General features: G+C 36.6%; 2 protein-coding genes across 2 annotated transcripts; one reads left to right on the plus strand and one right to left on the minus strand.

Annotated features, from left to right (window-relative positions):
• Positions 1–2240: 2240 nt before the first annotated feature.
• On the minus strand, positions 2241–8751 carry LOC147296778 (proline-rich spliceosome-associated (PSP) family protein). Its single transcript, XM_086239893.1, has 18 exons — positions 8444–8751; positions 7489–7608; positions 7262–7381; positions 7112–7174; positions 6893–7000; positions 6311–6388; positions 6012–6104; positions 5797–5883; positions 5563–5664; positions 5347–5466; positions 5160–5222; positions 4740–4876; positions 4459–4540; positions 4313–4371; positions 4165–4210; positions 2756–2847; positions 2608–2677; positions 2241–2496 (listed from the first exon to the last, which is right to left on the minus strand). The coding sequence occupies exons 1-18, from the start codon at positions 8666–8668 to the stop codon at positions 2425–2427; spliced, it is 1737 nt and encodes a 578-aa protein (XP_086096019.1). The 5' UTR covers positions 8669–8751; the 3' UTR covers positions 2241–2424.
• A 3274-nt stretch (positions 8752–12025) lies between these two features.
• On the plus strand, positions 12026–14363 carry LOC147296779 (putative polyol transporter 4). Its single transcript, XM_086229451.1, has 2 exons — positions 12026–12293; positions 12999–14363. Exons 1-2 carry the CDS (start codon positions 12077–12079, stop codon positions 14360–14362), a joined length of 1581 nt encoding a protein of 526 aa, XP_086085577.1. The 5' UTR covers positions 12026–12076; the 3' UTR covers position 14363.
• The last annotated feature ends 753 nt before the right edge of the window (positions 14364–15116 follow it).

Raw genomic sequence — 15116 nt, forward strand, 5'->3', positions numbered from 1 at the left:
TGATTAATTTGGTTGGAAATCAAATAAGTTGCCTCGATAGACAGATTATATCTCATATTTAAGAACAGTAGTGTTACATATACCACATTTTTATACCATAATTTCATATCACCTTATGTGGCAACTTACATGACATTCATATATTGGATACTAAAAAATAAAAAGAAAAACTCAAAAAGAAAAAGAAAAACATTGTCCAATAAAGTAATGACACGTCAGATGGTATAAAAATGTAGTATAAGAATGTGGTAAGTATAGCATTATTCATTCAAAAATAAGTGTTGGAATACAATATATGGGTCACGTTTGATATAAGGAGACCGGAATGGACAATCCACGAAATTGACTCAAAGTGACATCAAACGCGGGCGTGTGTTAAGAATATATTCTAAATCTAAAATGTATCAGTTCATGGATATACAAGTAAAATCAGCGGTTGTAGGTGCTAGGTTTATTCCTGTTTCCAACTTCGTGTTATGATAAAACTCAATTAAACTGTACAATTTGAGGAGTGACTTTATAGTAAGTCCTGTGCTTGAGCTTTGTAATGACCAATCCGACCAAACAAAGCTTTGCAATTACCAGGAGCTAACCTATGGACCTATGGTAGGAGGAGAAATCGTGAGGATCTACCAGTCAATTACATGGGTCAGGTCAATAAAGCAATTGTGAGTTTGTGACACACAAGAAAATAGAAATGGGTGTGGAAAATGTTGTGTTAATATATGGTAGGAGATGGGCCTATGCCCTAATTGACTTAGATCTAATAATCTGTAGTGGTAGAGGGAGGTGGTGGTGGGTCCATTCATTGTTTATCGTATGCATGGAAAAAGGGTGCAAACTGCAAAGCATAACATAATTGAAAGTGTAGTCAAGCTGCTGCTGCAGGCTGGCTCGTCATGCACAAAGCATAAATTGGATTTTTATCAATAATTGAGCCGACTAAAACCCTAGTGTCAAATTAGGCCTTGACAGCCCCTTCATCACAAATTGTCACATGTGACTGACTTGTGAATCTCATCACCATGCGTAAATCGTAATGCTCTTATTCAAATCCAACCATAATATCGAATCACAATTCTCTACAACTTATAGAGTTATAGGTGAGCCACAGGGGAGAAATACAAAAGTAAAGGTCCTAGTCTGATTTCTAAAGGACAACCCAATATCTGCAATACCGTACGAGTACTGTTATTTATATCAATTCAATATTTTGTATATCATTTTTTTAATTGAGGTAAAACTCAAATAAATAGGTTACAAGAAAATAGATTATAGTTTATTAAATATATGGTACATAAGATGATCAATTGAGACGATATAAATAATTTTATTCTATTGGCTCACCCTACTTAGATGCCGCAATTATTAAAAAAATTAGCACTAATTCTATTAAACTCTTTTAAAATCTGAGTTGAGAACACCTCATAGTTACAACGGAAGCTACTTGTCCTTCACTCATTTCTTAGTGGCGAAGATGTTGATGATTTTGATCGATAAACAAAGGTGATACGTTTCACTTTGGAATCTTTTTTCCTTTTTAGGCTTTTGGCATGAGATCCTCTACAAAATGCAAATCGAAGTCCTTTAAATCTCAATTCTACCCTTACAATCTGCAAAGACACAATATCCTAATAGTAGTCTTTCAAATGTGGGCTCATGTTCAAGCACGCGCAAACCATGGGCGCCCATAAGGTTTCCAGGACAACGTGTATAATGTATATGCCCAAGCACGACCACCTTTTTTCCTTCTCCTTTTCCTTTTTTTAGCCCACAAACGTAGAACAAAATAAAGGCTCCTATACTATATAACATAATACATTTGCAAGGTGGTCTTAAAGAGAACCCACATTGAGTCAACAACAGTACAACAAATTTTGAACGTCTCACACAAGAACACTAACCCACTGTTAAGTTTAGAATGTTTTTAACTAAGAAATTGCGCTTTAAAAAACTATAGTTCTTAAAATAAAAGAAAGTATCGGTTGCAATTTTTTGCAGTTTAAATATGAAAAATAAATAAAATAAGTTCAGTAAAAAAAAGATACAAAATAATTAAATTCACATAAACCCACTCTTAACCAGAAAAATGCAATATTAATCAATTTAATTTTTTAAAAAAACTCATATTACTCGTACCATAAATGTCAAGTACCCAAATGCTATTATGAGGTTTGATTTTTTTTTTTTTTTAAATGTTGTGAGAATTGAGTTAGGTAGCATTTGATTTAGTTGTAAACTTGTAATGATCATGAGAAGAATAGAATAAAAGAGAAGAAAAACTTCTTCAACATATTGGTATTCTACAACTTATATTGATTTTTTTTTCAAAAGTTTGCAGGGGTCAAGGCCCCCTCTTAGTCCCTTCTAAGTTCCGCCCTGGAGGTCGACTCTCTAGAACAAAGGTAAAACAATACCAAACGCCTAGAACTTGAAATCCTTCTTCTTGGATTTGCCATCCTTATCCTGCATCTTACGCTTCCTCTTCTTCTCATTCTGCACCAAAAAAAAAAAAAAAAATACCTCATCAGAATTTGTTAAAACGTATCCGAAAAACCCGTTTTTTGATCTCTAAATTAGTTGAAGGTTATAACACAAGAGGCACACCTCTGCAACCATGTCACTGAAATCCTCCCGCTGGCTTCGCAGCTTCTCCTCCTCTCTTGCTTCTTCATACCTGTGATTTGCAATACAAGTTACAAACTCTCTGCTGATAAGGAAATGGGAATAAAAAAAAAATCATTTTATCACTTACTTTGCAGGTAAAACGTTCTCCATAGCTTCCAATTCTTCAGGTTGTAGGGTGACATCCACTTTATCGGCTTTCTGACCTCTAAGCAGATCAACCTAAGACAAAAGTGACAAAAGGATCAACGCATAATACAAAATATTTGGTGCCAAATCCCCACAATAATTTAGCAAGAGATGAATGCAGCTAACTAGCTTTCTCATGAACCTTAATGAAGAGTCAATCATTTAGACACATAATACAAAAGTGACAAACGGATCAATGCATAATACAAAATATTTGGTGCCAAATCCCCACAATAAGTTAGCAAGAGATGAATGCAGCTAACTAGCTTTCTTATGAACCTTAATGAAGAGTCGATGATTTAGACACATATACTTCCGACATAACTAGTGCATCAAGCACATGCATTTGCGAATCAGACAGCATAAACCAGATGGATTGTGTTAGCATATCTCTGACATAACAACAAGCACACGCATTCGTAGGGATTTAACCTCCAACAAGAGCTTGTAGTGAATTAACACCCCCTGTGATCTTGTCCTTGATGTATTCTAGAGTTAAAACAGATATAGCAAACAACACACAATATGGCAGCAAAAGTAAACACAAAGAACACCAAGATTTGTTATCGAGGTTCGGCTAACTTTGCCTACGTCCCCGTGTGATCCTTAGAGAATCACAGCTGCACTATGTATAGAATAAGAGTACAAGAACTTATTGAAACCCTAGACTACCCAACTCGCAGCCGCTCTCTTCTCTCTTGCACAAATAGCTCTCTTGTGTTTTTCCCTCTTGAAAAACCCTTCCCTTGAAGTCACTCACCCTTGAGTCTCTAACCCGAGTCTCCCTTTGAGTTTCTTCCCTAGAAGTCTCTAGCTATATATTTTTTTTATTTCTGAGACTTGCAGCAGCCTATTTATAGAGCATAGACTTACCTCTTACAATATGGATTCCTAATCCTAATAGAATTAGGTAATCTACCTATTAGCTAATTCTATTCCCTTGTACACAAAGAAAACCCTTTAGAACTCCTTCCCACACTAGGAAAGTCTTGTGCAAGTCCTATTTGTCTTCCAAAATCGTACCCCACTAGGAAAACAACAAACTACCCCACTGCCCAGTCTCCCTACTGCTCTTGGCCAGAACTGTAGCTTCCTCCAGAAATTTCCGACGAGACAAAACCACAACAGAGCTTGCACATTGATATACTGTATCTTTATCATTTTATTTAACAAATAAAAAATTCCATATTAAACACCTAAATTGGTAACTCAACAAACATAATTTAAGGATCTCAATGACCCAACAAAAAATCGCTTTGGGACCCCCAGACCAAAAAGATGGAATAGTTCCATAAAACAGTAGCCAAGGTGTATACCGTATTGAAAAGAACAGTTCATAGTGTTTCTTACCCTTTTGGCCCCCGTCTTGTCTTGGGTGCCACTACCAACAACATACCTGTAGGCAGAAAAGCATATGAAAAGATGTAAAACAAATACAAATGCTAAATTAAAATAGAAAGAAAACATAGAATTATTTAAAATCTAACAGAATGCATACGTGTGTGTCGTTCCAAGCAATGTCCCTGGAGCAATTTTTTCTTCTTTTTCTTCAAGTACCTTTACACAAGTTCAAAGAATTAGAAAAAATTTGAATCAACACATGTTAGACTGAAATTGTAGAAAGCCTCCAGTCACTGAACTTACTTGGTATAAAGGCCTTTCAGGTTCCTTTCTCTGCTGCTTGCGAAGGTCAATAACATCAGGTGTCTCAACACCAGTGGGAGTACTGAGAAGGAAGTGAAAGTTTATTACTAACAAGGACTGCTAACAAATAAAAAGATGAGTTTTTTTATGCAATCTTCAGTGGCCAAAAAAAAAAAACTTTTGTGGCTCAATAATGCCAGCATATAAAACAACCAAGAAATATACAACTTCAAAAGCATATTAAAACAAAATAAAAATGGGGAACAAAATAACTCTGATACCTTGAAAGGCTATCTACAGATTCAATACCATCCTGTAAGTCCTCTTCCTCAAGCAGTTCTTCCTCCTCCTCTTCTTCCTCTTCCTCTTCCTCTTCCTCCAAATCACCCCAGTGCTTTGTTTTATCAACAGGCTCTTCCTAAATTTTAGAAGAAATGTTATTTTAATATAACAAGCAAATGTGTTGTGGTCTAATGACAATTAATTAAAGCAAATAATATCCCAAGTCATTCATAATTATATTTCCTACTTTTAATGAAATCTACCAAGTGCCAAACTAAAGAAAGTTAGCATTAGAAAACGCAGTTGACATCTTACGAACATCTAATGTCCAACCTGAACTTGTGAAGGGCGTCTCAGAAATGAAAATTTCATAACAAACTACAATCTAATGATCCAAGTCACCAAATCAGAAGTCATACCTCATAATTAGGCTGATCTTGTTGCTGAACACCAAAAACATCTCCGTACAATGGTTGGCCATACTATTAGAAAACAAAAGAAAAGTTAAATGGTTAAAAACCCGATAATCCAAAAGAATTGCTGTGTAAAGTAATTTGAATTTTCCATAAAACATAAAATAGAATACCAAGCATTTAAAGAACTTACTTCATCAACAGGAGGCTTTCCCCAGCCACCGGGATGGTAACCAAAGCTAGCTCCAGCAGGAATGGGAGCATTTAGCCCAGGGATTTTAAGATGTGGATATGATGGTGGAGGACCATATCTCTGGAATAAAACATTCAACAGGTAAGAACAATACCACACATTTACTGTTTAAATACACCAGGGTTAGAAATGAACACAGATTGCTGGCAGATTTACCTGCATATTGATGAGCCATGGGGGAGGAGCACCATCTGGCATACCTAGAGCTTCTTTTAGTTCATGTGACAGCATGCCCGGCTTCATCTCCCTCAATTTAACCTGAACACATAACAGGGAAACAACGTGAATTAAAATTAAGTTGTGCACCTTGAAAGGCATAACATAACACTTGCTGCCTCAATTAGTTTATTATGGATACACGGAGGAATATTATTGATACGGGAGGAATACCTCAAATTCTTTCCCTTCATGGTACAGATCACCAAGAGTTGTCAGCTTTGGCTTAGTCTGGTACTTGAAAAAGGCATCATGGAGAACCTAACAAACAGGAACCACAGTTTCTTTAATAAAACAAGATATAATCCTTACAAATGCATGCCGTCATGAATTAGAACATTAAAACATAAAGATTGCAAAGACTGAATGTCAAATATAATAAGTGAAACCTGATAATCAATATCCATTTTCCCCATCTTTGGCTGCATACGTTCACGTTGCTTTTGCTTCAACTTCTTGCTATCTTCTTTTTCAATGTATGCCTGAACAAGTCAACCAAATAGCAATTCAACAGGTAATCAGTGGATTTTAAATATTCAACACTTCCAGATAAATGAAAAGACAAGGGGGAAAAAGACCATATTATATTCTGAAACACCAAAAAAACTTGCAGACCAAAGTTTCCAAGATCTTGTATTCAGAACTTATATAGGAATATTCAAAATATAATATCTCATGACTAATATACCTGTCTAATTTTCTCAATTCCCGTTGCAGCAATGAAATCAGGGAGCTGAAATGGTTGTTTCTCAATACCACGTTTACCCTGAAAAATCAATCCAATCTCGGTGAGATACAAGTAATCATTTATAACCATCAGAATTGTTCTACATCCAAATCAGTAGTCTAAGATGTTAAAATTATAGATGAATTGAGCCCGATCACTAAGCATTATGGGAAGGCATCTGAAAATTCAAAGCAGACATATCAGCACCTTTAAAGTGAATAAAAGCCAAAATCCATCATGCAACGGTATATTATGCTAAATACATCCCCCAACAATAACACTATATTATGCCTAGATCCGCACCCACACTAGCAGATACAAATAAAGATAAATCATTCAAAGGTGCCTTTGGCCAAACACCTACAAGTCCAGACTCCAAGGTTGTCACAGCCGCTCCCCTGCAAGAACCACATGTATACATATAAGAGAAACCTCATCGACGTGATCTTCCCGCACCCTATTCCCTAATCCCATCATGCTAAGCATACCCATTAGTCATGCATCCACATATTTATAGTTTTAACATCAGCAGGAATCACTAACCTGCAGAAATTTCCTTTTCTGACACCAGTGCCTTGGCACGGGTACAGTATTCCGATATGATTTCAAAAACACCAGCAACTTAGGATCAGCTGCAGTTGCATCCCACACCTAAGAATATATAACCAGTTAACAATATTAATTTTGAACCTGTATAAATGCACAACAACACCAACAGATAACAAAATATTTAATAAAAAAATCAAAAAACAGCATCCATACCTCAACAACATCAGGCCTTGCGCAGATCTGTTTCAATTCTGCAATCTTCATCCGCCGTTGAAGCTGAAGGATGACAACATATTTGCTTTAGCCTCAACAAAGATAATGATGATGAGAATAATGTCAACAATAAAAACACTATTAACAAACCTTTTTCTTTTTGTTTGACACGCCTTTCTCTTTTTGTTGATTATCCTGTTCTTCCTCTTCTGAGTCTGAGTCGGCCTTCTTATTTGAGGCTCCATTTTGAGCCTCATCCTTCTTATCCTCCTGGAAGGATAAAAGTAATGCATCACAAAATATCCTTCGAAAGGAAAAAAAATTCAGGGGTGCTGTTGTATGAGTAGTTACAAAAAAAAATAAAAATCCCTTCTTACCTCAGCAGCCACAGCGTCCTGGAAACAGAATTTTTCGAAAATTTTTCTGAATTCCTCATCCATGCCGTCATCTAACTCGGCTTTCTCTGGAACATATTCAATTTCAACTTGCTCAACAATCTACACAGTTCCAAAGTAGCATTAATACACATGCTGAGATGATGAGCCAGAATTAGCAGATGAAATACAATGAAAATTCAAGCACATTAAACCTTCTAATTCAGTTCTTCAAATGCTAGAGAAAAAAAAAAATCTCTAAACAATAAAATCGAGTGTTTTTCAAAAAAGAAAAAAATACATTAGAAGAAAAATAATCAACAATTTTCAAAATGATTTTACAAAGATAAACACTACTGTCTAACATAAGATGAAAAAATAAATGCAGGACCAAATGATTAACACTGCTATCTACCATAAGAAAGAAAAGATAATAAAGTTTGGAGTTCCACTTTCTTCACCATTTGACTCGTAGATAAACAACAGGGTAAAATGCTAAGAAGTTGCAAACAAAGTAAACGAGGATGGGACTAAATAACACAACAAAGCCCATTATTTACTGAAATTTAATCAAGTGGAGTCCCTCTTCCAGTAACCAAAATATGCAAAATGAAAAAAAATAAAGAGGGAGAGAGAGAGAGAGAGAGCAAGAATATTGTTCGACCAAAATCTTCAATTAATGGCTCGGCGTTATTAAAACCCAAAGTTAGAGTTTGTTACTTCTCTAGCAGTTTCTAAGCAAACAGACAAAGCGAATGAACCAAACCCTACCTAATTAGGCAAAATAATTGAACACAAAACCCTAATGACCTTGATCTACAACAAAAAAAAAATCTATCTAACAACATGACATCCAAATCAGATTAAAACACTTAATCAAAACCCTAGATATCTACAACGAAAAATAACTAACTAAATTTTCCAAAAAATAAAGCAAAGAGAGAGAGAGATAGAGAACCTGTTGAGGATCGTTGTTCTCCTTAACATCATCATCACCGCTGTCGTCGCCGGCGTTGGCCTCCAGCCGCTGAGAGGCTTTGCTGTTCTTCTTCTGCTTTCTCCTGCGACGGCGTCGTTCGCTCTCCCTCGACTTTTTGGAGGCGGTCGCGTTAACTCTAGGGATTGGATTGAGGTCGCCGTTGGCGACGACACCGTTTGGCTGCGAGAGAGGCTCTGCAGTCATGTTTGGATCGGGCTTGAGCTTCTTCGCACCGAAAACAAATCCAAGAAGAGGCTCTCAAATCAGTGTGACTGTCAGTGTAAGAAGGGAAATTAATCGGGGCGGATAACGGGGTTTGGTTTTTTTTTTATATACCCACTGGCACGTGACTCGTGAGAGACTACTACATTAGCTGGTCCTGATTATGGCCCATAGTGGCATTTGTTAATGGGTTGACAACTTCAAATTTTATATGGACTAGGCCCATAAATATATAAAAATTGGACGACACTTGGGTGAGCTTCTACCACACCACACCCACAACAATTACGGATTAGGGCTTTTCATTTTGGTATCTCAATTTTGACTTGTGTTTCAATTTAGAGTGAGGTTATGTGGACTATCTTCAGCTGCTAAATTGACCACTCTAATATATTTTACTCAATTTTTTTTTATATTTTACTTTTTATTGTAAAAACATGATAAAATCACCCAGATCTATTCGGTGGTTATCTACCGAAACATTCACCAATGTTCGGCAAATAAGCGTCGAATAAATACAAACATTTCAGCAAATAATTGTTGAATACCTTTTTCATTTTTATTTGGTGGTTATCCACCGAATAATCCACCAATGTTCAGCAAATAACTGTCGAATAACCACAAATATTTATGTAAATAATTTTCGAATGACCCGAAAAACAAAATTAAATTTTTTTGTTTTAAAAAATTTGAATTTTGAAATAGGGTGGTCAACTCAGCAATTTAAGGTAGTCGGAATAGCACCACTCTTCAATTTAACATCCTAATTTAGTTTTTAAATTAATTTTTATGTCTAATAAAACAGTGTTTCAGTTCTATGCATTTTATCTCATATATTGGTATAAAATTGCGGTTATTGATTTAAAGCATCCCTTTCTAAATGTGTATTTAGTCTTTACGATGACATAATTTACTTTTAAGTTCTAAATTATTCGGTCAAATTAAACGTCAAAGTCATCAAAATATGAAAAATTCTAATAGAACTATAATTACTAAATCAAAATAAATAAATAAAACTATAAGCCCAGCCCAGCCCGCCTTCCCTCCCTAACCTCCAACTCATTTCTTTCTCTCTCTTCCCCACCCATGTCACTTCCTCCCCATTTTGATCTTCTTCTTCCCCCTCCTTATTTTCTTGTTTTTCTTTCTCCTACCTGAAGATACATATAAAAAATTAAAACAAAAGGCTAAGAAATTATTCCCCCCGCCGCGATCTGTAGATCCCAAATCTACCCCTCCTTCTTTTTTATTCTTCAATACATATATAAAACTTACAAAATAAAAATAAAAATAAAAAGCTAAGAATCCCCCACCAACAATTTTGCAAACCCCCAAACTTACCCCCTCACACACTAGTGTCTGCAGATAGATTCCTCTCACCCACCTCTTTTTTCTCTTTTTGTTGTAGATACATAGAATTAAAAGAAAATTATAAACATAAATATATTTTAATTATTTGAAAAAAAACTCCTTTTAATTATTTTGATTTAGTAATTATAGTTCTAAATGAGTGTGAATCATAGGATGTTATAAAAGATATGTGTCACTCCATAATTAAAAGGTTAACAAAGTTAAGAAGTTAGAGTACTTAGGAGAGTATTCAAATCCTTTTTAAAGAGCAACTAACAAAAAAACTCCTTCATCCCTCAACTTTCCTCCCTGATGGTTTCCCCTTATTGATGCTAAAAAATGGTAAAGCACTCAACGTCGAGTCAAACCACGTGGACCCGTTGAACTCTCATTGAGAGGATGTCACGTTGAAGTGGGGTAGGAACGGTAGCTGGGCCGGACTAGTGAATAGTGGAGAAAACGTAATATCCGAAGCACCTTGCGCAAATACACAAAAGTGAGCGGGAAAGGCACCGGTGTGGTACCGGCCGAACCTCCTCCGACGCTCAAGTCAGTGTCAAGAGAATCTTTGAGCAGAGTGAGTGAATAGTATAATATTGATTGAATCCCTTTTTCTGACAAGAAAGTACTTCTTTTATAGTACTTTTGGAAGAGTGTCAACCAATTCGGTAATGACACGTGTCCTTTGTAACGACTCACATTGTAGGAATGTCACGTGTTACCTGTTTCAAGGATCCGAATGAATTGACACGGGTCGGGGCCTAGGAGGCTGAAGCTTGAGATTCCAGAATCTAGGAGGTCAAGATGTAGAAGGCCGGAGCCTAAGAGGTTAGGGGTTAGGAGCCCAGGAAGGGCTTAGTCTTTGGGCCTAGGAGGTCGGTGCCTAGGAGCCCAAGAGCCTAGGAATGACTTATCCTTTGAGCCTAGGAAGACCTTTGCGTAGACCCAAAAGACATGATGTTAAGCTTTATATGACTTGTCGTTATGTCCAAATGATTAGTCATACGAACACCCTTCATTGATTGCCCTTTTCTACAACCTCTATCTTTCTCTTCCTTATTATCTTGGCCTCTCTTTTATTCTTTGCGTCCTTCCTTAATCTTCTTATTCCACCCAAACCAAAACTTGTGACCTTTCCAATCAAAATGTATGATCTATTATATATAACATGCAATATGTAATACCATTTCTTAACCTTAGAAATATGTATGATCTATAATATATAACATGCAATATGCAATATGTATGATCTATAATATATAATTGACAGAGGACCTTCACCTTAGAAGGAAAAATGCATTTTTTTGTGTGGAAATATTTCTTAAATTTAAATATACAGAATCTCTATTTGGTTCATACTTCATACCAAAAAAAAGAATCTCTATTTCGAATTGAGCAATGCTCGGGTCCTTTGGTATTTACTTCAGAAAAAAGGAAAAGCCGGAAAGCGACACAAGGACAAACAGAACATTGAGAAAAAATCGTGACAAAAAAATAAAAAAGAGAAAATGTCCTTGATTTAAGAATAGTGGGCCAGTGAAGAAAAAAAAACATAGAATAGTGGGCCCGTCCGTACTCCCTCAATATCTCACAATTTGTCGAGAGTGCTAATTGCACACCCTTTGGGTTGGGTGTGTAATAATGGGTGTGGAATAAGAAGAAAATGGGTCTAATGGGTGTGGAAATACAGCAATGTTTATGAATTGTTTGTGATTGCACCATTGTTGTTCTTACCAATTTCTCTGTAGTTGTAAGTTGTAACCTACTCCTCTGCTCTGTAGCAAAAAGCGTAAGAAACATCCTCCTCTGTTTCAGATCTGAGAGAAAACAAAGAGAAATTCTGAAAATTGATTTGGCTGAGGTTAAGAACTTAAGAACAGTGTTGCCCACGTAATAAAGGTCCTCACTTTCTCTTCCTCCTCGTCAGGAACACACAGAGTAGGCACAGAGGAGGAGGAGGAGGAGAGAGAATGACCCATGTATAAAAGCTAACACACAATTCACGCACACCCACATATAGAGCTAGTTTTTTGGGGGGTGATGGGGTTGGTGGGGGTTGAGGAAAATGGGAATGCTGCTCAGAATGGAGTGTCTGGGTCTGAGTTTCAACTTGGGAACAAGACCAAGTACAAGAGAATGGAGTCTGAGACCACAGAGGAAGAAGATGTTCCATTGACAAAGGAAAGCCGTAATACCAAGAAATATGTCTTTGCCTGTGCCATCTTTGCTTCTCTCAATTCTGTGCTGCTTGGATACGGTTGGTATCTCCTTCTGTTTTGTTTTGTTTTTTTTTTTTTTAAATCCCATTTTCAATGTGATATAGATGTTTTTGGTTTGATCCACTTAATTCTTGGAAAAACATTCTGCTTTTCTTCAATTTTCTTGTTTGAATTTTGAATGTGTACTTTTATATGTTTCTGTTTGATCTGCTTATTTGGTAAATATATTGTGTCGGACACAATCCATTTTTCATGACCAAAAACAAAAAACAATCCATTTTTGGTGTTGTCTGGCTTTTCAAATAAATAAAAATGTAACCATATGGAGTTGGAGGACATGGGCATAATGGACATTTGCTTAACTTAGTGTTAGTGCACTTTTATGCAAATGATGAAATTTGCTACAGATTATTTCAATTTAATTGTTACTGGCACATGTCTTTTTGGATCCAATGTTACTGATGAAGTTAAAGTGTCATCTCTCAATATCCTTTTTAAATGCTTTGAACAGTTAAAATAGCATAATGAAGTAAAGAATCTGCTTCAACTATGAAAGTTAATGCCTTTCGGGAATATGCAGTTCCATTGTTTTTTCTTTTTGGCCTAATGCACTGTGATTTCGTTTTTGTTTAATAGTGAAATTGAAGTAAATCTTCACCTGTGTTCATTTACGTCCCCTTGCTTGTTGGTCATTTGGGTGCAGTACAACACCTGGTTTATAGTTTGTATTTCTCTCTATGCAGATGTGGGTGTTATGAGTGGAGCAATTTTGTTTATCCAGGAGGACCTGAAAATCACAGATGTTCAACAAGAACTTCTTGTTGGCATTTTGAGCATAATCTCCCTATTGGGTAGTTTAGCAGGCGGAAAAACATCAGATGCTATTGGTAGAAAATGGACAATTGCATTTGCAGCCTTTATCTTTCAGACAGGTGCTGCTGTAATGGCTCTTGCTCCTTCTTTTGCAATACTGATGATTGGTAGACTCTTTGCTGGGGTGGGGATAGGATTCGGTGTCATGATTGCACCTATGTACATTGCTGAGATTTCCCCTGCAATAGCCAGAGGTTCTCTTACATCTTTTCCTGAGATCTTTGTAAATCTTGGAATCCTTCTCGGATACGTATCGAATTATGCTTTCTCAGGACTTCCAGTACATTTAAGCTGGAGGGTCATGCTTGGTGTGGGAATCCTACCTTCAGTCTTTCTTGGATTTGCTCTCTTTGTGATCCCCGAATCCCCAAGGTGGCTAGTGATGCAGAATAGGATTGAAGAAGCAAGAATAGTATTGGCCAAGACAAATGAGACTGAGAGAGATGTTGAGGAAAGATTGGCAGAAATACAGGTAGCTGCAGGAATGGCTAATGCTGAGAATTATGAAGCAAAAGCTATATGGCGTGAAATTTTGAGTCCTTCGCCTTCAGTTCGACGAATGCTGATTACTGGTTGTGGAATCCAATGTTTCCAACAAATTACAGGTATTGATGCAACTGTGTACTATAGTCCAACAATTTTCAAAAATGCTGGAATTAAAGGCAACACTCAACTCCTTGCTGCAACTGTGGTTGTTGGGTTTACCAAAACTTTGTTCATCTTGGTAGCTATCTTTCTCATTGACAGAGTTGGGAGAAAGCCTTTGCTTTATGTGAGCACCATTGGAATGACTACTTGCTTATTTGGTCTGAGCCTTGCTCTAGCTCTCCCAGGAAATGGAAAAGTGGGGATTGGATTGGCAATATTAGCCGTTTGTGGAAATGTAGCTTTCTTCTCAGTAGGAATTGGCCCAGTTTGTTGGGTCTTGTCATCTGAAATCTTCCCTCTAAGGCTTCGCGCTCAAGCATCGGCCCTTGGGGCTGTTGGTAGTAGGGTTAGTAGTGGTGTGATTACCATGTCATTCCTGTCAGTGTCTCGAGCATTCACAGTAGCAGGAACCTTCTTTATTTTTGCAGTGATTTCAGCTCTCTCTGTTGCTTTTGTTCGTACATGTGTTCCAGAAACAAAAGGAAAGTCTTTAGAAGAAATTGAAATGCTTTTCCAACATGAAGGAGAATGGCAAGGAGCTGAAATAGAATTGGGAGATGCAGAGCGTCTAGTGCAGAAAGAATGAGCTGTGGCATGCTTGATTGGAAGTCTGAAACCAGTTTAGGCAGTTTGCGGGTTTCATAGATTTGTTTCAGTATTATACTTTTTTTTTTTTGGCCGAATTGTTTGAGTATTGAATACTGATCTATCTGTGAAGTGTACCAATTGCACATATTACAACAGAACCAAAAGAGGTAGATTATTAAGTCACCTTGTTATCCTTGGCCCCCATGTGTACTTGAAGTTATTTTTGATAATGAAAAGCTATTTTAAATTCCTTTACCTAATGAGGTTCCTAAATTTTGTTTTTTTATTAAAAAATTGAGGTAAGAACTTAAAAAAAAAATTAAAAACAGAAAAAAACAAAACAAAACAAATTTATCTAAGCCAATCTGATGTAAGAGTTGACAAGTGAATCGTAGAAAACATCAAGTACTATACCCCTTTTTTCCCATTTTGTCATCTTACATCTATCGAATTCCTCAAAGGGTACTTTGACAATATGAATTGAAAGCTCGAAATTGACATAGTACCGAAGCAGAACAAATTTGTCCATAAATTATTAATTAAGCTCAAAGTATATACACATATACCTCTGAAAGCAATCAAGTTATGATCATACTCAGTTGCACCAGTGTCTTGTTTTTCACAGTCACAACGATTACGCATATCTCATGGACAGAACTCAGTACTTGTCCTTTCCTACCAGGTTGCTGTTGCTGTTGCTGCTGCTCTATAGCTTATCTATGGCAGCAGCAGTAACCAACATAACCACAGAC

The sequence above is a fragment of the Dryas octopetala genome, chromosome 1 (genome assembly GCF_963921425.1).
Source record: "Dryas octopetala chromosome 1, drDryOcto1.1, whole genome shotgun sequence".
Taxonomy (NCBI): Eukaryota; Viridiplantae; Streptophyta; class Magnoliopsida; order Rosales; family Rosaceae; genus Dryas; species Dryas octopetala.

What these genes read in the sequence shown, in the direction of transcription:
- LOC147296778 (XM_086239893.1), bottom strand. Translation starts at nt 8,668, where the DNA reads ATGACTGCAGAGCCTCTCTCGCAGCCAAACGGTGTCGTCGCCAACGGC. An exon ending in ATGAAGGGAAAGAATTTGAG is followed by an intron (nt 5,665 to 5,796) that starts GTATTCCTCCCG and finishes TTATGTGTTCAG; the next exon opens with GTTAAATTGAGGGAGATGAA. An exon ending in ACAAGACGGGGGCCAAAAGG is followed by an intron (nt 2,848 to 4,164) that starts GTAAGAAACACT and finishes CTTTTGTCTTAG; the next exon opens with GTTGATCTGCTTAGAGGTCA.
- LOC147296779 (XM_086229451.1), top strand. Translation starts at nt 12,077, where the DNA reads ATGGGGTTGGTGGGGGTTGAGGAAAATGGGAATGCTGCTCAGAATGGA. An exon ending in TTCTGTGCTGCTTGGATACG is followed by an intron (nt 12,294 to 12,998) that starts GTTGGTATCTCC and finishes CTCTCTATGCAG; the next exon opens with ATGTGGGTGTTATGAGTGGA.